The sequence below is a fragment of the Mus caroli genome, chromosome 3 (genome assembly GCF_900094665.2).
Source record: "Mus caroli chromosome 3, CAROLI_EIJ_v1.1, whole genome shotgun sequence".
Classification (NCBI taxonomy): domain Eukaryota; kingdom Metazoa; phylum Chordata; class Mammalia; order Rodentia; family Muridae; genus Mus; species Mus caroli.
The window spans coordinates 4973297-4995552 of record NC_034572.1 but is presented as its reverse complement, the minus strand read 5'-3'; the positions used below and the strand labels follow the sequence as shown (position 1 = coordinate 4995552).

The 22256-nt window shown below is 43.1% G+C and overlaps 1 protein-coding gene across 1 annotated transcript in view; it reads left to right on the top strand.

Annotated features, from left to right (window-relative positions):
* The first annotated feature begins 4245 nt into the window (after positions 1-4245).
* The window catches only part of Mrps28 (mitochondrial ribosomal protein S28), a 101218-nt gene continuing 83207 nt past the window's right edge, over positions 4246-22256 (top strand). The window contains exons 1-2 of the mRNA XM_021158772.1: positions 4246-4510; positions 19669-19850. Of these exons, the coding sequence (XP_021014431.1) occupies positions 4301-4510; positions 19669-19850 (392 nt within the window). The 5' untranslated portion in view covers positions 4246-4300. The remainder of the gene's footprint in view (positions 4511-19668; positions 19851-22256) is intronic.

Below are 22256 nucleotides of genomic sequence, written 5' to 3'. Positions count from 1 at the left end.
TTCAATTCCCCCAAAGCAGCAGATCTTAATTCTGTAGTTTCCATATTCCGGTGTAGGGCATGAATTTAAGGCCTGTGTGCCCTCAGCATGTACCAGGGCTTCACACTCCAGTGGACTGGTGACTCAGCTCCTACCAACTCCTTTGTGTAATTGTGATGTTACTGAGTTTGGTTGGTAGTGTGATGATTTTAAGTTGTTTTTTTTTCCTACCACACAGCAATAGCCAAACAATTTTCTTGTTTACATATGACCTTTAAGAGTCTCAGCGTCAGGACTGGGGAGATGGTTCAGTGGTGAAGTATTTGCCATGCAAGTAGGAAGACCTGGATCCTCATAGAAAGAAGGCAGCCAACATCAAATGGCCTCTATGTGTGCTGACGAGCACCCTCACGCACATGAACATGTTAAAAAACCTTCCCTTCACATGCTTTATTTTTCCTTTATTTCTAGGATTTTTTCTTCAATATGACTAGTTTTTAGTATTATCCCGTCCCAAAATGCTCTCCTCAGCCATCTCTGTGACCTGTAAAATGGCCCTCTTTCTGAGGCTGAGATGAACGTCTTTAGTGTGACAATATATCTCACCTATGTCTCAGGACTTTCTCCAGTCTTTCCTGTGCAGCTAAGAACCATAGCTTTCTAGTGGTCCTCTTTCTGAGGCTGAGATGAACGTCTTTAGTGTGACAATATATCTCACCTATGTCTCAGGACTTTCTTCCAGTCTTTCCTGTGCAGTTAAGAACCATAGCTTTCTAGTGGTGTTGGGAGTTGAACCCAGATTTAATTGAGCCACATCCCAGCCTGAGGCATACATTTCTAACCACCTCTAGGTCACCCCAACCAAACCACTAAGACCTACTTTCTATGGAGGTTTTAGGAAGCACCCGTTAGCACACTGGTGTTCTTGGGGGTGGGCTGGGGTGTGGTGTGTGTAGCGCTGTTGATGCCACAACTTGGTAGATGAGGCCAGGGTGATTGATGCCATCAGAGCTTTGAAGTATATTTTATTCGTTTTCTTGCTAACTGCTAGTAACATTTTTACAATGGGTATTAATAACTTGGAAGTATTTTAATAGAGCTAGTGGGAAGATGCATGGAGGAGCAGTATTGCCACTAGAGCCCATGCCCATTAGTGCCTGTGTAGGCAAGAGTCCTGCAGACTCATCCCTCTCGTTGACTCACTTGGTTTTATTTCATTCATCCATTTATCCATTTACTCATCCATCCATTCATTCATTCATTTATTTATTTCTGAGGCAGTCTCACACAGTTCAAGATGTCCCATCTTGCTATGTAGCAAAGGGTGACCTTGAAGCCCTGACTATCCTACTTCCATCTGCCAGAGACAGGGATCACATGCATGCCCCACCACACACTGTTTTGAGACAGGATCTCATTACTTAGTGCAGGTTGACTCCCAGCTCAAAATTCCCATCTCCTCACTACTTCAGTTTGAAAAGTAAGTATCTTTGAGGATTGCATATGTTTTAATCATATGCACTAACTTTTCCCCTTAACTACTTCCCTGATCTGCTTCTACCTCCCTACCCCCAGCAATAAACTTTAATAATCCATTGATTCTAGTTTGTGCTATCATTTATCGGATTTTGAACCATACAGTTGAGTGGGGCTCACGAGCTACTTCCCAGTCTATTTAGAAGCTCGATTGTGTTGATCTGGCAGGTCCCACTTAGGCAACCACAGCTGCTGAGAGTTCATGATTGCAGAAAGCACTTGCGATTTGGTCCTCTCTGACCACTGGGTCTTAATAATCTTTGTACCAGCTCCTCCAGGATGGTCCCTGAGCTGTGGGATGATGGAGTGGTGATGTGGATTTGTGGCCATTTGTGGTGGAGCTCTCCACAGGCTGTACAACTTGGACCAGTTGTTTCTGTGTTAACTACCATCCACTGCACAAAGAAACTTTGCTGGTGAGGCCTTCGAGCTGCACTAACCTGTGAGTAGAGAGGAATTTATAGGGCAGTTTGATAGTACATCTGTTTAGCAAAATCATAGTTTTTGGCCAGATCTGCAGTAACTGGATTGGTTCCATCTCCTGTGGAGCAGGCTTTAAAAGTCCAAGAAGTGTTTGCTTACTCTCATAGCATTCATGCCAACACTATACCCCTGGTCATCTTCTGCCATGCTGGTTGTTATTCGAGTTCACAGGGTTCACAGCTGATTATTTCAGCCCACACGACATGTTCCTAGTACACTGAGAGTACCAACCAAGTTGTGCGGGCCAACTTGGTTTCTTCACAGTCTGTGACCAGTATGTGTAGTGTCTTCAGCAGAGTTTTACTGCCATGTCCTGATAGGCAAACAAGTGCAGGGACAGTTGTCTGTATTGTGCCAGGTGTCTCCAGGAAAACCCTGACCATCAGCTTGAGGGGAGGTGTCCCAAACCTGGTGTTAGGCTTTTTATTGACAACCTATGGCTTCTCAGATGAGCACAATTCACTGTATAAGGAAATTCCAATTAAAATGGTTTGCTATGAATCTCCACTCTCTCCTTCCTCTCTCCTCTTCTTTAGTATTTTTGAGACAGGACTTTGCTGTAGAGCCCTGGCTGGCCTCGAAGTTGCTCTGTAGGCCAGACTGGCCTCAAACTCAGAGACATTCCTCTGCCTCTTCCTCTTGAGGGATAGAATTCAAGTTGTATATCACCACTGCCCTGTGAATCCTCACTTTTCTAATCTCATTTGATACTTCTTAAGTAAGTTGGAAGCTTCAAGATGTGTCCACTGAGCGTACATATATCAAAAGGAAGACTAAGAGCCCCCTTCCCATGGCTCTGCCGGTCTTTCAGGGTTATTCACTAGCTTAGGCAACACGAATATAACATGTCTGTTGGATTTAAAGATGGGACTTCATTTGTTCTGTTCATCCAGATGGAGGGTTTATGCTGAAGATTGAACCTAGGGCCTTGCCGTGCCAGACAAGCACTCGAAGTGATACAATTTAAGTTTGCAAAGCAGTTCTTTAAACTTGGCACTGCTGAGCAGCTTGCTTTCCCAAGCAGAAAAACCAAATCTGCACCGGGATACTGGATTGCCCAAGATGAAAGTTCCTTACTTGAGACTGCTGAGGGCTCTTAAAGGGCCCTGGCCATGCTCTACAATTTGCTACACTGTTTTCGAAAGGAACTGAAAGTGGTAATAGCCATAGAGATTGACATTTTCGACAAGAATCCACTTAAGTGTCAGCAGAAATGAGTGTATGCAGAATGAGATCTCACTTGGAGCGGAATCTATCTTTCAGGCTCCTGAATTTGTGAGATACTCCCTACAGTGACTAGTAATGCGGAGTGATAAGTGATGCACAAAATTATGCATCATTCTATGGTCAAAATAGACCTGCAGCATTGAGGAAGACTTACACTAAGCGTCAAAGACATAAAAGAGGTTCTGTCCTGGCCCTGGTAGTGACAGTACTTGTAAAGTCCCATCATTCAGGGAGAAGCAGGAAGGTCAGATGTTGAGGGTCACCCTCAACTACACAGTGAGCTCAAGGCCAGTATGGGTTACATGAGACCCCGATTTAAGGGGTAAAAAGATATTTATGTACAAATGACATAGAAAACTGACACCCGCCCTTGGATTTAGTAATCTGTAGGTTAACATTACATTGATTAGACTAGTGGTCCACTTAAAAGGCAAACACTTTTGCAACTATGGCGTTAGGTTCGATTCTTAAGTGGATGGACAAATTCTGGGGATTTGCACTGGGGAGAAACAAACAATATCAAGTGTTTGGGTATGGGAGCGTGGAAGTGCAACGCCTGAGCATATTTCTAAAGCTTAATTCACAGGAAATGATGGTAGCTAGCTAGGATAAAACTTCTGTTGAGTTTTGTAATGCATGTGACTGGCAACAGAAGTGGCCAAGGACAGACCACCAGTTTTACGAACAACTTTGTGCCCATTTGCAAAGGCATTCTCCTTCCTTCCTGGAGTTTACAAAACTGGAGGGTGAACACTAAGAATTATTTCAAATCTAAAGCATGACGCATTCGAAAGTGCTGAATAACGAAGGCACAGGAGGTGCTGGTGAACATAGGGCTTCCAACTCTAACAGGATAACGAAGAAGACCTCTGAAGACTGTGTAGTACAGCAGCTGTAGCGTCACCCCGTCCCTCAGGAGGCATGCGCTCTCTGGCGTCCTTGGGAGATCGGTCAGGCAAGCTTTAAACTACGGGACTAGCAGGCTCGCCTGGGATTAAGGCGGTAGGCGGGGCTCTCCTCGGCCCGCCCCCTGACCTGCAAGCGTGCAGAAGAGGTCAGAGGTCGCGCAGGCGTCATGGCGGCGCTGTGTAGGTCCCACGCCGGGACTGCTGGGAGCCGTTTCTTGAGAGCGCTTGTCTTCTCCAAGCCTTTGCGAAATGCAAGCACGGAGAGTGGCTCCGAGAGCGCAACCCACGACTCCTCCGCTCCTCGGGCGCGTTCAGGCGGCTTCGCGAGCGCTCTGGAGCGACACTCGGACTTGCAGCGGAAGGCGGAGCTCCGACTGGTAAGCAGGCCTCGCGGCGCCACGTCCGCACGCGGGGCCGAGCGTGGGGCGGGGCTAAGCCCCGGACGCTGGGAGGGGCCGGCGTGGTGGGGCGGGAGCCTGTCGGTGTTGGGGTGGGGCTCAGGCGGCGACTCCAGGGAGGGGCCAGCGTGGGTTGGGGGTGAATTCTGTCCTTGTTGTCATGGGCTATGCCGTTGACTTAGGGATGAGGAGAGGAGCGACTGGAGCGGCGCGTGTAGCTTTCTACCCTTGACCTGCAGCAGAGCGTGTGATTAATATTTTCTTCCTTTTCCAAGGCATTTACGCGCCTGTGGGTTCTGTCTGCATACCCTAGTGAGACATTCTGGGCCAGGTATCCAGCGGGTTTGTGGGGCGACCCGTCAGACTTGGAGGAAAACGGCTCCAGGTCTTAGCTGTGCCACAAGGAGGCTCCAGGCCTGTCACAAACATCTTAATTGAATTGAAATGACACTTAAAGCTATTGCTCTTTGACTCAGGAGCCGCTTCTTCCATCTTCAAAGCTGACAGTGACAACTAAGTCTTCTTACTCACTACCTACCTCATGATGACCTTGCATCTGCTCCCTTTTTTATTTTGAGTTCTGTTGGGATTAATTAGGACCATCAGGTAAACCAGAATACTCTCCCTAGTCTAAGGACAGCTTATTGGACATCTTAACCGTAGCTGTGGTTTCACATAGTAGTGATTAGTTTAATGAAGGAAAGCTCTTAGATATGAAACACTGACCGTGATTCCCTTTCCTTCTAAAGACTGTTCTGATCAGAGTGTTCTGTTTTCTCAGGCAGAGGTAAGGTGTTTTCTGGAAGTCCCAGGACACTTTATTTGCTCTGCCCAGTTCACACTGCATGGAATCTCTAACACAGCTTAGCAAACATCATTCTGCTACCCAGCGAGTAGATGCATTTGGTTGTGAAATGTAGTTTACCAATTCCTTTTTTTTTTTTTTTAAGATTTATTTATTATATGTGAGTACACTGTAGCTGTCTTCAGACACAACAAAAGAGGGCATCCGATCTCATTATAGATGGTTGTGAGCCACCATGTGGTTGCTGGGATTTGAACTCAAGGCCATCGGAAGAGCAGTCAGTGCTCTTAACCACCAAGCCATGTCTCCAGCCCCCAATTCCTTGTTAAAAATAATTCTTGGGAATCTTGGTTTAGTTGGAATAAATGCTTGGGGAGGAGGGTGTAAGGAGGCTGGGTTGTAATCTCCGCTGTACAGGGTAGGGTCTCTGCTTTGCAGGGTCTCTGCAGCTTTGCAGCATCTAGACTGAGGCACTGCAGTTGAGATATTCTAGTGCTGGGCTCCATGACAAGACACAGTGAGGTGGCTTTTCAGGAATGCTTTCAGAATTACTTTCCTCATTAAATGGGTTATCAGTGCTTTGTCGTGAGAAGCTGTTCTAACCATGGGGTTTATTAGGTATCAAATGCATGCTCCCGTTGAGGTTGTGGATAACAGAGACTGTAGAGGTGGACGAAGAGCTATGGGATAGCACCATCTCAGTTTTGTTGTAAGTACCTTAAAGCTGCAGGAAACAGTCCCCTAGGGGACCTTCTAGTGCTGTGGAAGCACTATACCACAGCCTGTGTGTGCCGCACTCCTGCTCTACCTCTCATGTGTCGTTATGACGTGCCTGGGTTTGTGTTATAATAAAATAAAAAGTGTCATTTGAGGGTGGGAGGGCATTTGTTGCTAAGCCTGCTGACCTGGAGAGAATTGATTCCTGCAAACTGTTCTTTGACCTCCCCGTATCCCTTGTGGCATGCCCCTTCCCAACCCCCCAAATAAGTATGTCTAAGCCATGACTAAGGGCTGAAGTGTACACTTCAGTGAGACAATAAAATCAAGCTTTTCACTGGAGAAATAGAAAACCCAAAACAACAAAAGATACTGTGCACATGTCTACTTCTAACTTACAGGCACTGGTAATTTCTAATATGGTAGTTTGTGCCACATTAGTACACTTTAGGATAAAAGTTTTCATGGCCTTACCCCCAATATAATGAGCTTTTAGGTGGGCAGAGGTCTTTTTCTCTCTTGTTCTGGTTTGTTCTCAATATGTGAGCACTTTGTGTGGTTCATGATGGGTACTTGGTAAATGTTTGCTGTTTGTTTACTTACTTTCCTCCTTGCTGTGACCAAGTACCTGACAACAAACAGCTTAAGGAAGAAAGGATTGTTTTCTGTCCATGGTTTGAGGGCATAGCCCAATTGGCAGAGAAGGCCCTGCTGGGCATCAGGAACCAGAAGCAGCTGGTTACATGTGCCTGGAGCCAGAAAGCAGAGGGAGATGAGTGATATTCTCAGCTCTCCTTCTCATTTTCCATTTTTCTGAATGGACCTGTGGGGTAGTGCCGCTCACATTCAGGGTGAGCTTTCTCCTTTGCGTCTCTCTGGAAACACCCTCATATACAGGAGATGTGTCTCTTCCATGATTCTACTGTCTAGTTGGGCTGACAATGGAGACTAAGGTTTACCAAGTGGATGTACGGATAAGTAGTACACAGTCACACAGGGACTTGAGTTTTGTCACGGCTTGTGACAACTCACAAACCATTACACACATAGGATAGGTTGGGCTCTTAGTTAAATGTGCTTGTCCATAATAGTAATTGAGCAGAAATGGTGTTAGAGTAGCTAGGAAGCTCAAAATACCCCGCTAGCTTTAATTTTAGTATTTGCTGGAAGTTTTGCTACATTCCTTTCTTAACATTTGTGGTGAGGCATGCAAGCAGTTGTTAGGGATTGCTAGGGATTTAGCTTGTGAGCAAAATGTCACATCACTTTTTAGAGTTGGGTTTAATTAATTGAAAAATACCCTGAAATTAGAAGATGAATAAGTACTGTGTGATCAGGACTTTTAAAAAAGTTTATTTACAAAGTATAAAAGTAACATTGACTTAGAAAGCACAGGAAGGTATCATTCCCAAGGATGGAAAGGAATTTTAGATATATATACCCCTTGGATTTTATGTATGAGTTTGAGTACACAAACATACATACAGACATATACACAAATATAAACCAACTATACATATTTACACACACACACACACATATATATAAAACATAACATCATATATCATTAAAAACACAGTTGGCTTGTGTTGTAGGTAGATACAGTTTGCAGTTACATCCCTGCAAAACACTATACTTCTTGGATTCACAAAGTCTTGGCTTAAATTCTTGGTTTTGCTTTGTTTACTAGGTATATTTAAAATTTTAAAAAATGTTCATGTGCATGTTTGCATGTTCAGGAGACCAGATGATTCTCTGGGACTGAGTGTAGATGATTGTGTGCCGCTCTGTGGGTGCTAAGAATTGAACCCAGTCAATTTGAAGAAGAGCCAGTGTTCTTAACTACTGAGCCATCTTTCTAGCTGTATTTTTTGAAAAAGTACTACATATCTGTTTTCTCCTTTTCCTTTTATTATAAAAGAAAGCTGAGCCATGGGACTATTGCAGGGTTAAACAATTCATTATTTAAAGCACTTGAAAGTAGTCCTTGCCAGTAAATATAATGTAGTTTAGTTGTTACTACTGAAAATTGCTGTATTTACCTAAGTGTAATTTTGAGTCTTTTCCTTATTGATTCCTATGTTCAGTGTATACACAGTATTAACAATTCTGCTAATGTTTTATATTATGGTTTTATATATATTTATAATTTACTTAAATAGAAAAGGCCTGCCTTGCAAATGCTCAGGTTGATAATGCTACAGTGGGCGTTTGTAACTTTGTGCTTATGAAAGCAAATGTAGAGGGTATTCACTGGGAGAAAGCCTCTGACAGGTCTACTGTGCCTATCCAGATGACCTCCCAGGGACTGTGCTGTGATGTCCGTCTTCTTACCACCTCACCCCGTTTTCATCATGTGTGCATTTGCTCTTACTGTTCTGCATTGCTAGGGATGGAACTCAGGGCCTCACACATGCCTGTGCAAGTGCCTGCTGCTGAACTCTAGCCTCAGCCCACCCGGGGAGTTTCTCCATGTCAGGTGACTAAACCAACCTTTAGGAATTGGGAACTGGGATTGTCATACTCCTCATCCCTGATTTTAAGTCAAAATTGCTGATGTTTATATATTTTACTTGACAAATAAGCTATAAGATATACTTGTAGTCACAAAAATTACACTTATAGCATGCATATTGGGGTTTAGGTAAGAGTTCATTAGTAAGATGGTTTGTGCTTGATTTCCTTTGAAGATAAACATTGCTGTTTCCTAAATGAAGCTCTTCCCCCTGAGGTGGGTTTCCCAGGATTCACTGAGGGACTCACTCTGTCTTCCCTTAGTGAGCCAGCCAACCGTATGAAACACCCTTGAACGGCCTGGGCTTTGCTTCACCACTGTCTTATAGTATGCTGACCATTCTGTAGGTTCACGAAGTCATTTCTGAGCCCATTTTGTCTTTGTAGTTACAACTCTTGGAAAAAGCAAGGTTAGGATTATTGCATGAACCCATACATGTGTGTGAGTAAGAATATATGTTGACTTAAATTGTAATAAAACTTAGTTTGATGGTTGAATGATTATGTAAAAAATTGCAACTCAGATGCCTATTTTTGGATTTGAAAATATGTATATGTAGTAATGAAATTTCAAGTGATACACACTAACTTTGTTTTTAGCATATATTACATTAGTCTTTAAAATAATGGGTTTCACTGTTGGATTTTCATATATGCTAAGAAGTCAGAATTGATCCACATAATTTTTTTGCCCCAATTTCGTGGATGTTAGTACATAAAGCAAACTTGGGTCTAAAGGACCTGCGCGTTCTATGGTTACTTGTGTGTTCACGTGGCCACGTCTTTCCCAGCTTTGATGCTGGTATTTTTTCAGCTATTGAGCATAAGGGCCAAATATTATTCATTATTGTGGTCAACAGAGCTCATTCTGCTATATGAAGGACGGGTAAATATCTGCTGAAGATAGTTAGGTCTGTACACATATTTTTCTGTCTCTTTTTCCTTTGTGGAGTAGGGCATCAAAGCCCAACCTTGCCAGTGATAAATTGTTGTATCTGAGTGACATCCCAGTCTTTCCCTCCTGAATTCTACATCTCTCTTGTGTCAACTTAGACAATATGACTTTATAGCATTGGGAACGGTTAAGTTTAGAACCCATGTTAACTGCCCACAGATGGCAGTGTTGAGCAAGAATGGGTTTTCCTGTGTTCCGTGGCTAGTGCTGCTGCTTCCTTACAGTAGGGGGTGTCCTGTCGTCCGTCTGCAGCGCGGCCAGGAAGTGGTTTGCGCAGTAGACGCCCTCTGCTTCAGAGTATTGGGAATATCGACCCTGCAGGACACTTGTACTTTTATATATTTCAAAATATCTAAGATGGATTTCATACAAATTTTGAGTATTTTTACTTTCTTGTTAAAATTTCTCTCTCCCTCCATCCTTCCCTGCCTTCCTTTTTTCTTTTTAATTTAAAAATACTTAGCCATGTGTGGTGGCACAAGCCTTTAATCCCAGCACTCTTTGTGAGTTCAAGGCCAGCATGGTCTGCATAGTGAGTTCCAGCATAGCCAGGAGTCTGAAGAGAGACCCAGTTTCAAAAGACCAACCAACCAAACCACACCACACCAACCAAAGCAACCAACCAAACCACACCAACCAATCCAACCAAAACGACAGAACTTTGTTTAATATACACAAGGGTCTTGCCTGCATGTTTGTGTGTATATGGTGTGGATGCTGGGAATGGAACCTGGGTCCTCTACAAGCGCTCTTAACCACTGTGCAATCTCTCCAGTCCATGATAAAAGATTTAAGTTAGTCATTGAGTTTTTTATGAATACCAAAGGATTTGTTTCAATATAAACGAAGAAATGATCTTATTTTATATGTTTATATAATAAAATCATGTGCTTCATTCTATTTATTTATTTATTTAGTTTTGGTTTTTCAAGACAGGGTTTCTCTGTGTAGCCCTGACTGTCCTAGAACTCACTCTGTAGACCAGGTTGGCCTTGAACTCAGAAATCCGCCTGCCTCTGCCTACCAAGTGCTGGGATCAAAGGCGAGCGCCACCATGCCCGGCTATGTGCTTCATTCTTACCCTTCCAGGTTTTTTTTCTTCCCAGTTTTCTATTGAACACATGACAAATCATTGATATCTTAGAAATTATTAAGTTTGTAAAGGAATGTTGAAATATAGTTCTGATTTTATGCCATCCCCTTTTCTTTACATTGTAGAATTCTGAAATAGTTACTAAGAGTTAATAATATTTTTTTTCTGAAACGTTCATTTCTACAATGAAAATTGTCAAAAGGCAATGAAATAGTAAATTGAAGTAGATAGACTTCACAAGGGAGTAAGCTTTTTTTTTTTTTTTTAAATCATGTGCTACCACCGCCTGCACTTTATTTAATTTATTTATTTTTATTTAGATTTATTTAAATAAGTAAGTATACTGTAGCTGTCTCCAGACACTCCAGAAGTAGGTGTCAGATTTCATTACGGATGGTTGCGAGCCACTATGTGGTTGCTGGGATTTGAACTCAGGACCTTAGGAAGAGCAGTCAGCACTCTTAACCACTGAGCCATCTTTCCAGTCCCGGGAGTCAGATTTTATCAATACTTAAAATTTGGTTAAAAGTAGTCCATTTCCAGAAAGGAAAGATCGTTAGCATGTGCTATAGTTGAAGGGTAATCATGTGACCTGACCCATTTAGCTCCATTTCGACTTTCAGCTTGGACTTAGTTTCTCTGATTGTAGATCTTTATTAGCACCCATGTTTTGCTCAGAAATAATTGCTACCTTCTTTTAATGTCTTTGGGTTTTTTCCTTCTAAGTGTTACATTAAAATTTCATTTTTTTGTTCATATTGTTTTCAGGCTGTGATTATAGCCTTCTAACTTTTTAAAAAATTAGCGTTAAGTAACAGGAAATAAACTAATCAGATTCGAGCAGAACGGATCTATAGGCTTTGGGGACTGATTCAGGGTGGGTTTCGCCTGCTTTCTGAAGATGGTGAGCCTGACTGTTGGTAGTGTGGGCAGTGAGTCTCTGCTGACATGTTGTCCTACTGCCTGAGCTCTGACTACTCAAACAGATACAGCTGACTTCTCCTGCCGTTACAGATGGTTGTGGATTCTGGAATTGAACCCAAAGCTTTTGGAAGATGCAGCTCTCCAGCCCAGCTTTATTTTTAATATTGGAGACAACCTATATATTTATTTTTAAAAACTAGTTAATGATTAAAGATTTACCATGGTATATTTTTACCACAGAATACTGCTTAGCAAGTCCATATTCCAAGTGTCATTCCCAGCTATATACTGTTAATGTCCTTTTTAAAAAATGTACAGAATGGTGCCTTGTGTCAGCCTTCCAGCAGGTGGCAGGCATAGGTACTGTATTGGTAACTTAATGTTGCTCTCTGTTCTTGGTTGATAGCTTCATCATTTAGGAGGGACTGTAACCATGTCTCCATAGATAAATAGAAGTCATTATTCCTGAATTCGTACATAACCTCCTTCCCACTAAAATATAGGGGCTTAGGGGCATTGGTTAAGTGCTCTGGTTGTGCAAGCATGAGGATCTGAGTTCAGATCCCCACATAAAAGGCAGGGCATGCCTGTGTCTCAGTGCTGAGGTGGGCAAAGCTGGGAGGTCAGCTAGAGCTTGCTGGTCAGCTAGTCCAGCTGAAAGACTATGAGTTCTAGGTTTACCAACAGACTTTTTCTCAAGGAAACATAACGGAAGAGTGAGAGAGAAAGACAACTTCCTCCTCTGACATTCAGAAGTGTGCATGTGAATTCATACATCTGTATACACACACATACATCACACACATTTCACATACACACAAATATGTAGTGAGTGAGTGAGTGTGTGTGTGTGTGTAATGATAAAACACCTGTAATTCCAACACTACTTAGGAGGAAGAGGCAGGAAAATCAGGAATTCAGAGTCATCCTTGGCTATAAAGTGAATTTAAAGCTTGCTTGGGCTATCTGAGATCCTATCTCAAACAAACAAACAAACAAACAAACAAACAGTATATGGTCACCTGCGCCTTGATAAATCCTGTAGGTGACCAGTGGTCTGGGACAATGCTAAAAAGGAAGTGCATCCTGGTTGTCACAGCCACTTTGAACTTCAAATGGCTTTTGAACCCATTTGAGAGGGTTAAAAGAGGTTGACTGATGCCCACAGGACTGATTATCTTGCTTCTTTGAGGTCATTCCTAGGTGACCTTATATAAATTGGATTTATTTTGTCCTCCAAAGTTTCATGTGTTAGAAGTTTAGTCCCGAGTATTGTGTTAGCAGCCTTCAGATGAAGATATAGAACTCCTCCTGCTCCGTGCATGCCTGGATGCTGCTATGCTCCCATCTTGATGATAATGGACTGAACCATGGTCATGGTGTCTGCTCACAGCAGTAAAACCCTAACTAAGACAGAAGTTGGTACTGTGGACTGGGGTTTTGCTGTGATTGGCCTGACTGTGGTTTTGTTTGGAAGAATGTGGATTTGGGGACTTTGGATTTGGAAAGCAGTGGAATGCTTTCAATGGGCCTTAGTGGGGTATCCTAGTAGGAATAGGGAAGATGTTGTTACTGAGAGTGATTAGAATTGTGTGGACCTGACCCAAGATGTTTCAATATGTGGCCTAGAGAATATTTTTGTGGTATTTTGGAGAAGACTGTGGCTACTTTTGGCCCTTGTCTGAGAGTCTTCCTGAGACTAAGGTGAAGAGACTCATATTAATTGCACTAACAAAGGAAGTCTTGGAAACATCTATCATAGGCTTTGGTTAAGTCTCATGAAGAGCATTTTAAACAAGCATAGCAAGCTTAGAAAGGAAAAATATAAAATATATGGTTCGAGTATTAAAGAGGCACTAGGAAGTGAAATGGAGCTGAAATCTGTGTTCAAGGATATTAAATTGAATTTAGGGAGTAGTGACCTTGGGACAAGATCCCACCCAGCTAAGTTTAGGTCCAGGCATGGTAGAACATGCCTTTAATCTCAGGAGGTAAAGACAAGCAGATCTCTGAGTTCAAGGCCTGCCTAGAACAAAACAAGTTCTAGGTGAAGAAAAATTTAAATCCAGGCCTCACCTTAAATTGAGGTGGACCACACCTTCAATCCCAGTGTTTAGGAGACAGGCATGTAGATCTCTGAGTTCAAAGTCAGTTTACAGAGCAAGTTCCAGGATAGGCAAGCTTAGGTGATGAAGGAGTAGGAAAACAGAAAGTTGGTGATAATGTAATAGAACAGTGTAGCAGAACTCAGCAGCTTTAGCCATGTGCTTCTGACTTCAGAGTCCAGAATAGAAGGCACTACTGAGAAAATTGATGCTGGAGCTAAGAAATTAGTGATGATTAAGAAGATACCAGCATAACTGAGGTGAAATCTTCTGGGAGGTGTTTTTTTTTCAGAGCACAAAGAAGCTGTGTTCTAGAGATAGCCAAGGTTGTACCTTGTGCAGCAGCTGGGCTTGGTCATGTGTAAGACTCGCCCCAGTGGTACTGGTTGTGAAGACATGAAGGGGTCATGGAGAGCTTCTGAGGCTCGGCACTGTGAGAAGCCAAGGAAGGCCATTGGTGAAGGGGCAGCCTTATTTGTAGTTGATGACCCAGGACTGAAGGGGTCATGCAAGAAGTTGAGGCTTGGCACCATGAATTGAGTCTATGAGAGGCTATTGGTGGAGTCTAGTTACAGGGAAGACCCCAGTGTATTGGAGATGCCAGTGCTATGGGATGATCACTAAGAACAGCAGCAGCAGTGGAGTGGAGACAACCAGAACCTAGAGTCCTACAGAGCGTAGAGCTGCAGAAGTGACCCTTTGGAGGAGCGCCGAAGATCATCTGTGGATCCCAGACACTGGAACAAGAAGCTGTGACGCTGAAGTTGCCTTGGAGGTCCCAACATGTTAGAGATATCAAATCTAAGGGATACCTTCTGAGGAAAGCCGCTAACAGGGAGTGGAGTCAGCCCAAGAAAAAGAAGTGTGTTGTTGTCATCAAAGCTGAAGGAGTTGGACATCAGACATGGAGATGCAGAGTTTGGAGTTTTCCCAGCTGGCTTTTGGTCTTTCTTTGGTTCAGTATTTCCTCATCATGATGTTCTGGAATCATAATATATATCCTGTGATGTTGGAAGTATGTGATCTGTGTTTTGATTGTGATTTTATAGGGGATTACAGTTAATTGATTGCATGAATCTCAGAAGAGACTTTGAACTTTGGACTTTTAACATTGTTAAGACTGTTATAGACTATGGGGACTTTTGAAGTTAGGCTAAATGTATTTTGCATTATGCTATGGCTACGTATGGCCCCCATAGACTCATGTTTTTGAACAAGCCTATGGAGGCCAGGGAGTGGAATGTGGTGATTTGTATATGCTTGACTCATGGAAAGTGGCACTGTTACAAGGTGTGGCCTTATTGGAATAGCTGTGGCAGGCTTTGATGGCTTCTTAAGCTTCCCCCAGTGCAGAAGAGAGACTCTGTTCCTGGCTGCCTGAAGAGTGGAGTCTTCTCCTGGCTGCCTTTAAATCAAGATGTAGAACTCTCTGCTCCTTCTCCAGCACCATTCCTGCCGGGATGCTTCCATGCTTCCTGCCATGATGAGAATGGACAGAACCTGTAAGACTGTAAGTCAGCTCTAATTAAATCTCTTCCTTTATTAAGAGTTGCCTGGGTCATAGTGTCTCTTCACAGCAATGAGACCTAAGACACATATACACTATATGTGTATTATTAAAGTGAGACATATTTTTTGTGTTCTTGAGTTTTTATTACAAATAATGTGAAGAAAAGCTGTTGCACTTAGTACTTGGTATAATTTTGGGGGATTTGTAGCTATATATTATCACTAAACATGATTATTAACAGGCATAGAAATATATACACTGTATATAATACAGTGTTTCTGTAAGCTGTTTGTTAGACACCCAGCAGTCTTTGAAATTTTATGTAGGTTTAGGTAATAAAACTCAAATGTATAAAACTAACTTCTCCCCTTCCTCTGGTGTACCTTGCATGCTGCTGACAAAACTTTCTTACCAATTCACAAATGTTATCACTCTGTTGATTAAGTTCTCTTTTGACTCCCGACTTCTTATAGATGTTTAAGCCACTGCTCCTGCAGTACAAGACTCTTCATCCTTAAGTGTGAACAGCTATTCTCTCAGCATCATTTTGGACCCTAGCTTTTGTGTCCCTCTCCTCTTTCACACAGTTCATATTATGGTACTTATATTTGTTACATTTTTTTTCTGCTGCTGTGACCAAATGTTAGACAAGAAGCAAATAAGGAAATAAGTGTTATTGTTGGCATTTAACTTGAGTGGGTACAGTTGATCACGAAGTTGATGGCATGGTGGCACACAGCTCCATGGCGGCAGGAGTGTGTATGTAGGACCTCCCACAGAGCCTCCTGGAAGCGGGGCTAGCCTAAAACCAAGGCCTTTCCCTAGGGACCTACTTTCTGTCAAGTTCCATCTCCTGGAAGTTCCTCAACCTTGTAGATCAGCACTAGTAAGTGGGGCTGTTTCACAGTCAGAGCACAGTGACATTCATGGATATTTGAGAAATGAGTGAGTGAAAGCTGTACTGTTCCCTGTGTCTGAAACCCTGTGCCTCTTCTCCCTTTATCTTGGTAGTTCTGTCCAATTTTCAGTCTGCTTAGGAAGAAAAAAAATGTACAACAGAATAATAGGAAGTCTGAGTTCTGTAACCAACTTTCCCTTTCCTTTCTTCTGAAACAGGTTCTCACTCTCGTGTAGGATACTGTGAAAGTCAGTGAGTTGCTCAGATAGTGAACTCACGACATTGCTCCTGTCTTGGCCTCTGTATTGCTGAAGTTGCAGGCAACATGAGCTGGCATGTGAAACTCTATGACCAATCTTTAAGGAAGCAGTTGGTCCCAGGATATCTGCCTTCCTTGGGAATGAGCTTTGTGGTGGTGGTCTCCATCACTCACTGAGTTCTATGAAGCAGACTCGCAGTCCACCGAGGGTTGTTTGTCTGTGAGCTGTGTCAGCATGGAAGGAGACGAGACGCCTCAGTTCTAAAGTTGCTTCAGACACTTCAGAAAAAGCACGCCCTGTTGTCAGAATGTATTGTAGGGGTTGGCACATTTGATATTTTTAAAAATCACTTGACAAGTAGATGAATATAGCTTGGTTTGGACCCTAGGAATTCAGAGATGGTTCTAATCTGATTATCTAAAAGGACATCCAAAAGTCAGTGAGTGAGGATGAATATCCAGTTTAAGAACAAATATAGGTGTTAACCTGGGATTCTTATGCTGCGGTAAAATCCTTCACTCATTGAAAGCACATTTGCCGCTGTGGTAGAATGTGATACAAGCAAAGGTAACAAAAGAGAAAGGAATGTTTAATTTCCATTTGATTAAAAATAATTACACTTTCAGAGAAATGTACAATGGGATAAATATTTTAAAATAGATTTACTAAAAATCTCAGGGGAATTGATTTTATTTGTGTGTGCGCGCGTGCACACACACGCTCTCCTGTCACTCACAGCTTGCCTATGCAGGGCAGAGGGTAACGTGCTGGTGCTTTCCTACTGAGTGGGTTCCAGCTGGTCAGCATGTGCCCTTCCCAATGAGCCATCTTTCCAGCCCAAAGGAATCCTTATTAAAAAGTCAAACGCATTGTTTTCTAAACCTGAGGGAGAAGTGCCACTTGCTGCCATATTGATGTTAGCCTGGGTACCTCTTCATGGTTATGAAGGAGTTTTGTGTATGTTAGGAATAGGCCCTAAATATATGTTTAAGTTCTGGGTCTTCTTGTTTTACTTGGGCTGTGGAGCTAATGAGTCAGCAGAAAAACTAAAAGAAGAAAAAGCCAGACCTGGAGTCCTGGGAAGTGAGGGAGTGTGGGTGCCAACCCTCTAGCTTTAAGCACCATGAGTCCCCACACTGATTTTTCTCTGGTCTGTCCAGGTGCTCTGTGCAGCTCTCAGCAGCTGGGGGTTTAGTGGCTCTAAGCAGGGGACATAGTGGCTACCGTGGTGCTTCTTTCTCCCCAGGGCTTATTTGGTGCGACTCTGCTTTGTCTCTGGAGTGACATTCAGGGATGGGCGGTGTTGAGTCTCTAGGACAGTGGTTCTCAACTTGTTGGTTATGACCTCTTGTGTGTGTGGGTCAGCCTTTCACAGCAGTTCCCTAAGCCACCAGAAACACAGATCTTTCTACTGTGATTCACAGTGATAGCAGGATTGTGGTTATGAAGTAGCAATGAAAATAATTGGATGGTTGAGGAACTGTGTTAAAGGGTCACAGCATTAGCAAGGTTGAGGACCGCTGCTCCAGGATGTGCTCTTCCCGTGTCTTTATTCAAGACCTGCTCCCTAAGAGACTTCTCTGGGGAACTTTAATATCATACTCTGAGGTGTTAAAAGCTGGTAGCATGTGCTCCTGATCTGCCTGGGCTATCAGATCTACGGATACTGCTGTGGTTTGCATTCACCATTTGTTGCTTCCCGGTATGTTACTTCCTACTTGTCTTAGTCAGGGTTTCTATTCCTGCACAAACATCATGACCAAGAAGCAAGTTGAGGAGAAAAGGGTTTATTCAGCTTACATTTCCATACTGCTGTTTATCACCAAGGAAGTCAGGACTAGAACTCAAGCAGGTCAGGAAGCAGGAGCTGATGCAGAGGCCATGGAGAGATGTTACTTACTGGCTTGCTTCCCCTGGCTTGCTCAGCCTGCTCTCTTATAGAACCAAGACTACCAGCCCAGAGATGGTCCCACCCATAAGGGGCCCTCCCGCTTGATCACTAATTGAGAAGATGCCTTATAGCTGGATCTCATGGAGGCATTTCCTCAACTAAAGCTCCTTTCTCTGTGATAACTCCAGCTGTGTCAAGCTGACACAAAACCAGCCAGCACACTACTGTAATAAATTATCTTACCCACTGCCGCCCTCCTCAACCCCAATCCTCTGCCCCGTCTCCACCACCACTTGCGCACCTGAGGGGCCAAGTATCAGTCAGCTATGCTCATAAAATTATGGCCCTTGAGCCAAATTCAACACCTTAAGCATGTCTTGCCTTATTTATGAAATGGCGTATGTATTTGTCTGATTGTTTTCTTTAACATGTATGCATTTTTAAAAGGCTCAGTGGTGGCTTTTTCCGCCAGACTGACCTCCCATTCTCCTTGGGACCCACACAGGGTCAGGCATTTGAGTTTGTAATCCTCAGAGTAACATTAAAATTCCATTACAAATGTAATTGTGTAATTGAAGATAAAATCTGATACATACATTTATGCGTCCTTATGTGTGTGGGCCACTAAATGATTAATAATCCTTGAGTAACATGTAAAACTCATTTATAATTCAAGGTGTAAGCAGGTATAGTTAGTGAGATCAAATTGTTAAGATTCCTTTGTGGTTTGCTCTCACAGAAAATTTGTACTTCTTTTGTACCAACATCTATACATACATCCCGTATTCAAATGAAAAATGACTAGAAAACACATTAGTAGCCACAGGTTTCTGAAGAATATCTGAAAAACAAGTATAAGAAAGAGAAAATACTTTTATAACATCTCATGTCCGACTTTCAAGCAGACACCTTCAGAAAGACTTGTAGAAACTATGCAGCACAAAACAGAGGTATTTTCCCTTTGGAATTCATGTCAGAAAAAAGAGGGGTTGTAAAGACAAACTCAATCTATTTAAAATTATTCTAAACGAGAACTCATGTTCCCATTGGTGACTATGATGAAAGCCCTTGGTCCTTTTGGGCTGAATAGCCACTTACTTACTTTAAAGGAGGCCCTCTGGACTAGGCGGGGTTTTTTGCAGATGGTCAGTTCTGGGAGTGAAGTCAGTGTGTTCTCCTTGAATGTGCTGCAAGAGTCCAGCTTCTGACAGTTCCACCCACATCGCTGCTCCCTCATCTCTGTGCTTTTGAGAGTCACTGTGGTGTCCTGCCCTCCTCAGCCTTTCCACTGGTTCCGCTGTGAGAAGGAAAGGGGGGAGGAGGAAGCAAAAGAGGATAACTGGCTTCTGGAGCAAACTTCTACTTTTGGTCTTGAATTAATTAATTAGCAAATTAAGTCCCTGTTAAACTTACTCTCATCTTTTTGATGGATTTCATGAATATAAATATTTCTTTTCATATTTAGGAGTCTCCCAAACCTGTGGAATCCTTTGCCTCCATGCTGAGACACTCTCCCCTGACCCAGATGGGGCCTGCCAAGGACAAACTGGTCATTGGGCGGATCTTCCATATCGTGGAGGATGATCTCTACATAGATTTTGGTGGCAAGTTTCACTGTGTGTGTAAAAGACCAGACGTGGATGGCGAGTAAGTAGAATCATTTCCCAGTGACGTTAGCATGATCACAGGAGTAGGGCATGACTCTGAGTAAGGGTTTTTTTCTGCAGTCATAAGGTCCAGAGTTCCAACCCCAGATGCCCTCACAAAGCCAGGTGTGGCTCATGCACTTGTAACCCCAGTGTTGGGGAGGCAAAGACAGGCGGATTTCCCCTAGGGTTTACTGACCATCCAGTGTAGCCTACCTGGGGCACTTGAGGCTATTAAAAGACCCCATCTCAAAAAGAAAACAAGATGGACCATGGTGGCACACACCCCTAATCCCAGCCTTCATGGATCTCTGATTTCGAGGCCAGCCTGATAAACAGAGAGAGTTCCAGGACAGCCAGGGCTACAAAGAAACTCTGTCTTGGGGGGAAAAAAAAAAGAATGAATGAATGAGTGAATGAATGAGAGAAAGAAAGGAAGAGAGAGAGAACAGAAAGAAATGACATTCAGTGTTGACATGTTGACTTTGGTCTCTATCCACATGTGAATGCACACCTCTCCCATACGTGTGTCTGGGTGTGCATGCATAGTATTTATGAAGATTGATGTACCTCAAAGGTTTTTTGAAGACAGGTGATTTTCTTTTAATTTTGTTCCTTGATAATTTCATACAAGCAGATGATACATTTTGATTGTTCCTGACTCCCTCCCATCCCGTCTTCCTCCCCGACCCTTTTCCAGGTTGACAACTTTCGGTTTGGTTGTGTGGCTCATTTAGTTTAAGGAGGACCATCTGTGTGGCCAGGGGATTTTAACTGCTGGGAGGGCCCAGTGGGGACAGACTGAAATCTTAGGGAGAAGCAGATATGCGTGTATGTCCTCTAAAGCTGGTCCTCCGACCTCCTACACCGCTGTGGGCAGAAGCAGTGACATAGGACTTTTCCTTAACAGAAGGTATATCTGTAATGCTAAGATGAAATGCAGTTTTACTTCATTGAAAGAAGACCTCTAGTCTTTACTTATATCAGCTTACTGTCAGGGATGCAGCCTGGGTGTAGTGGTCTGCTTTTTCTCCAGGTTCACTTGCTGTGGCAGATTGGATGGGAATGTCATAGAAGTGGCATTTACAGACAGCTCTGCTGAGATACCTCTCAGTAGACTGTTCCCTATGCAGTCCAATCTACTGTGACTTCCCAATACCTGCGGTCCTTTGGCTCTTCCTTTCCGAGCATACTGTTCTTATGTTGCCCTCACTGCCCTGGACCTTATGGTGCTCCTCCTGCCCCTGCCTCCCTCCTGAGTGCTAGGATTATTGGTGTGCACCACCACATCTAGTACTTTTTCTATAAGGATAGAATTATGTTAATATTTTGTTAATCTTTTTTTCATAGATAATTCTTTATGAATATTATTTAATCTTTTTTCATTTAATTAAAATTTTACAACATTTGTTTTCTTGTTATGTCATTTTCTTAAACATATTTAAAAATGCCTTCAGAGTGTTTGGAATAGAAAGTGTCAGATATGATTCTGTTCCTTATTTGCTAAATTGCAAAAATTTTTGCCATTTTTTTCTTTTATTGGATATTTTCTTTATTTAAATTTCAAATGTTATACCCTTTCCAGGTCTCCCCTCCAGAACCCCCATCCCATCCCCCCTCCCCCTGCCTCTATGAGGGTATTCCCTTATCCACCCACCCACTCCCACCTTCCCGCCCTGGTATTCCCCTACAATGGGGGCATTGAACCCCTTCAGGCCCAAGGGCTGCCCCTCCCACTTATGTCCATCAAGGCCATCCTTTGCCACATATGCAGCTGGAGCCATGGGTCCCTCCATTTGTACTCTTTGGTTGGTAGTCAAGTCCCCAGGAGCTCTGGGGGTGGGTGGGTGGTGTTCTGGCCTGTTGACATTGTTGCTCCCTCCATGGGGCTGCAAACCCCCTCTGCTCCTTCAGTCCCTTCTCCAACTCCTCCATCAGGGACCCAGCGCTCAGTCCAATGGTTGGCTTCGAGCCTCTGCCTCTGTATTTGTCAGGTTCTGACAGACTCTCAGGAGACAGCTCTATCAGGTTCCAGTCAGCAAGCATTTTCCAGCATCCACAATAGCGTCCGGGTTTGACGACTGTATATGGGATGGATCCCCAGGTTGGGCAGTCTCTGGATGGCCTTTCCTTCAGTCTCTGCTTCATACTTTGTTCCCATATTTCCTCCTGTGAGTATTTTGTTCCCCCTTCTTAGAAGCACTGAAGCATCCACACTTTGGTCTTCCTTCTTCTTGAGCTTCATATGGTCCCGAGTTGTATCATGGGTATTCCAAGCTTTTGTCCTAATATCCACTTATTAGTGAGTGCATACCATGTGTGTTCTTTTGTGCCTGGGTTACCTCACTCAGGATGATATTTTCAAGTTATATCCATTTGCCTGCGAATTTCTTTTTTTTTTTTTTTT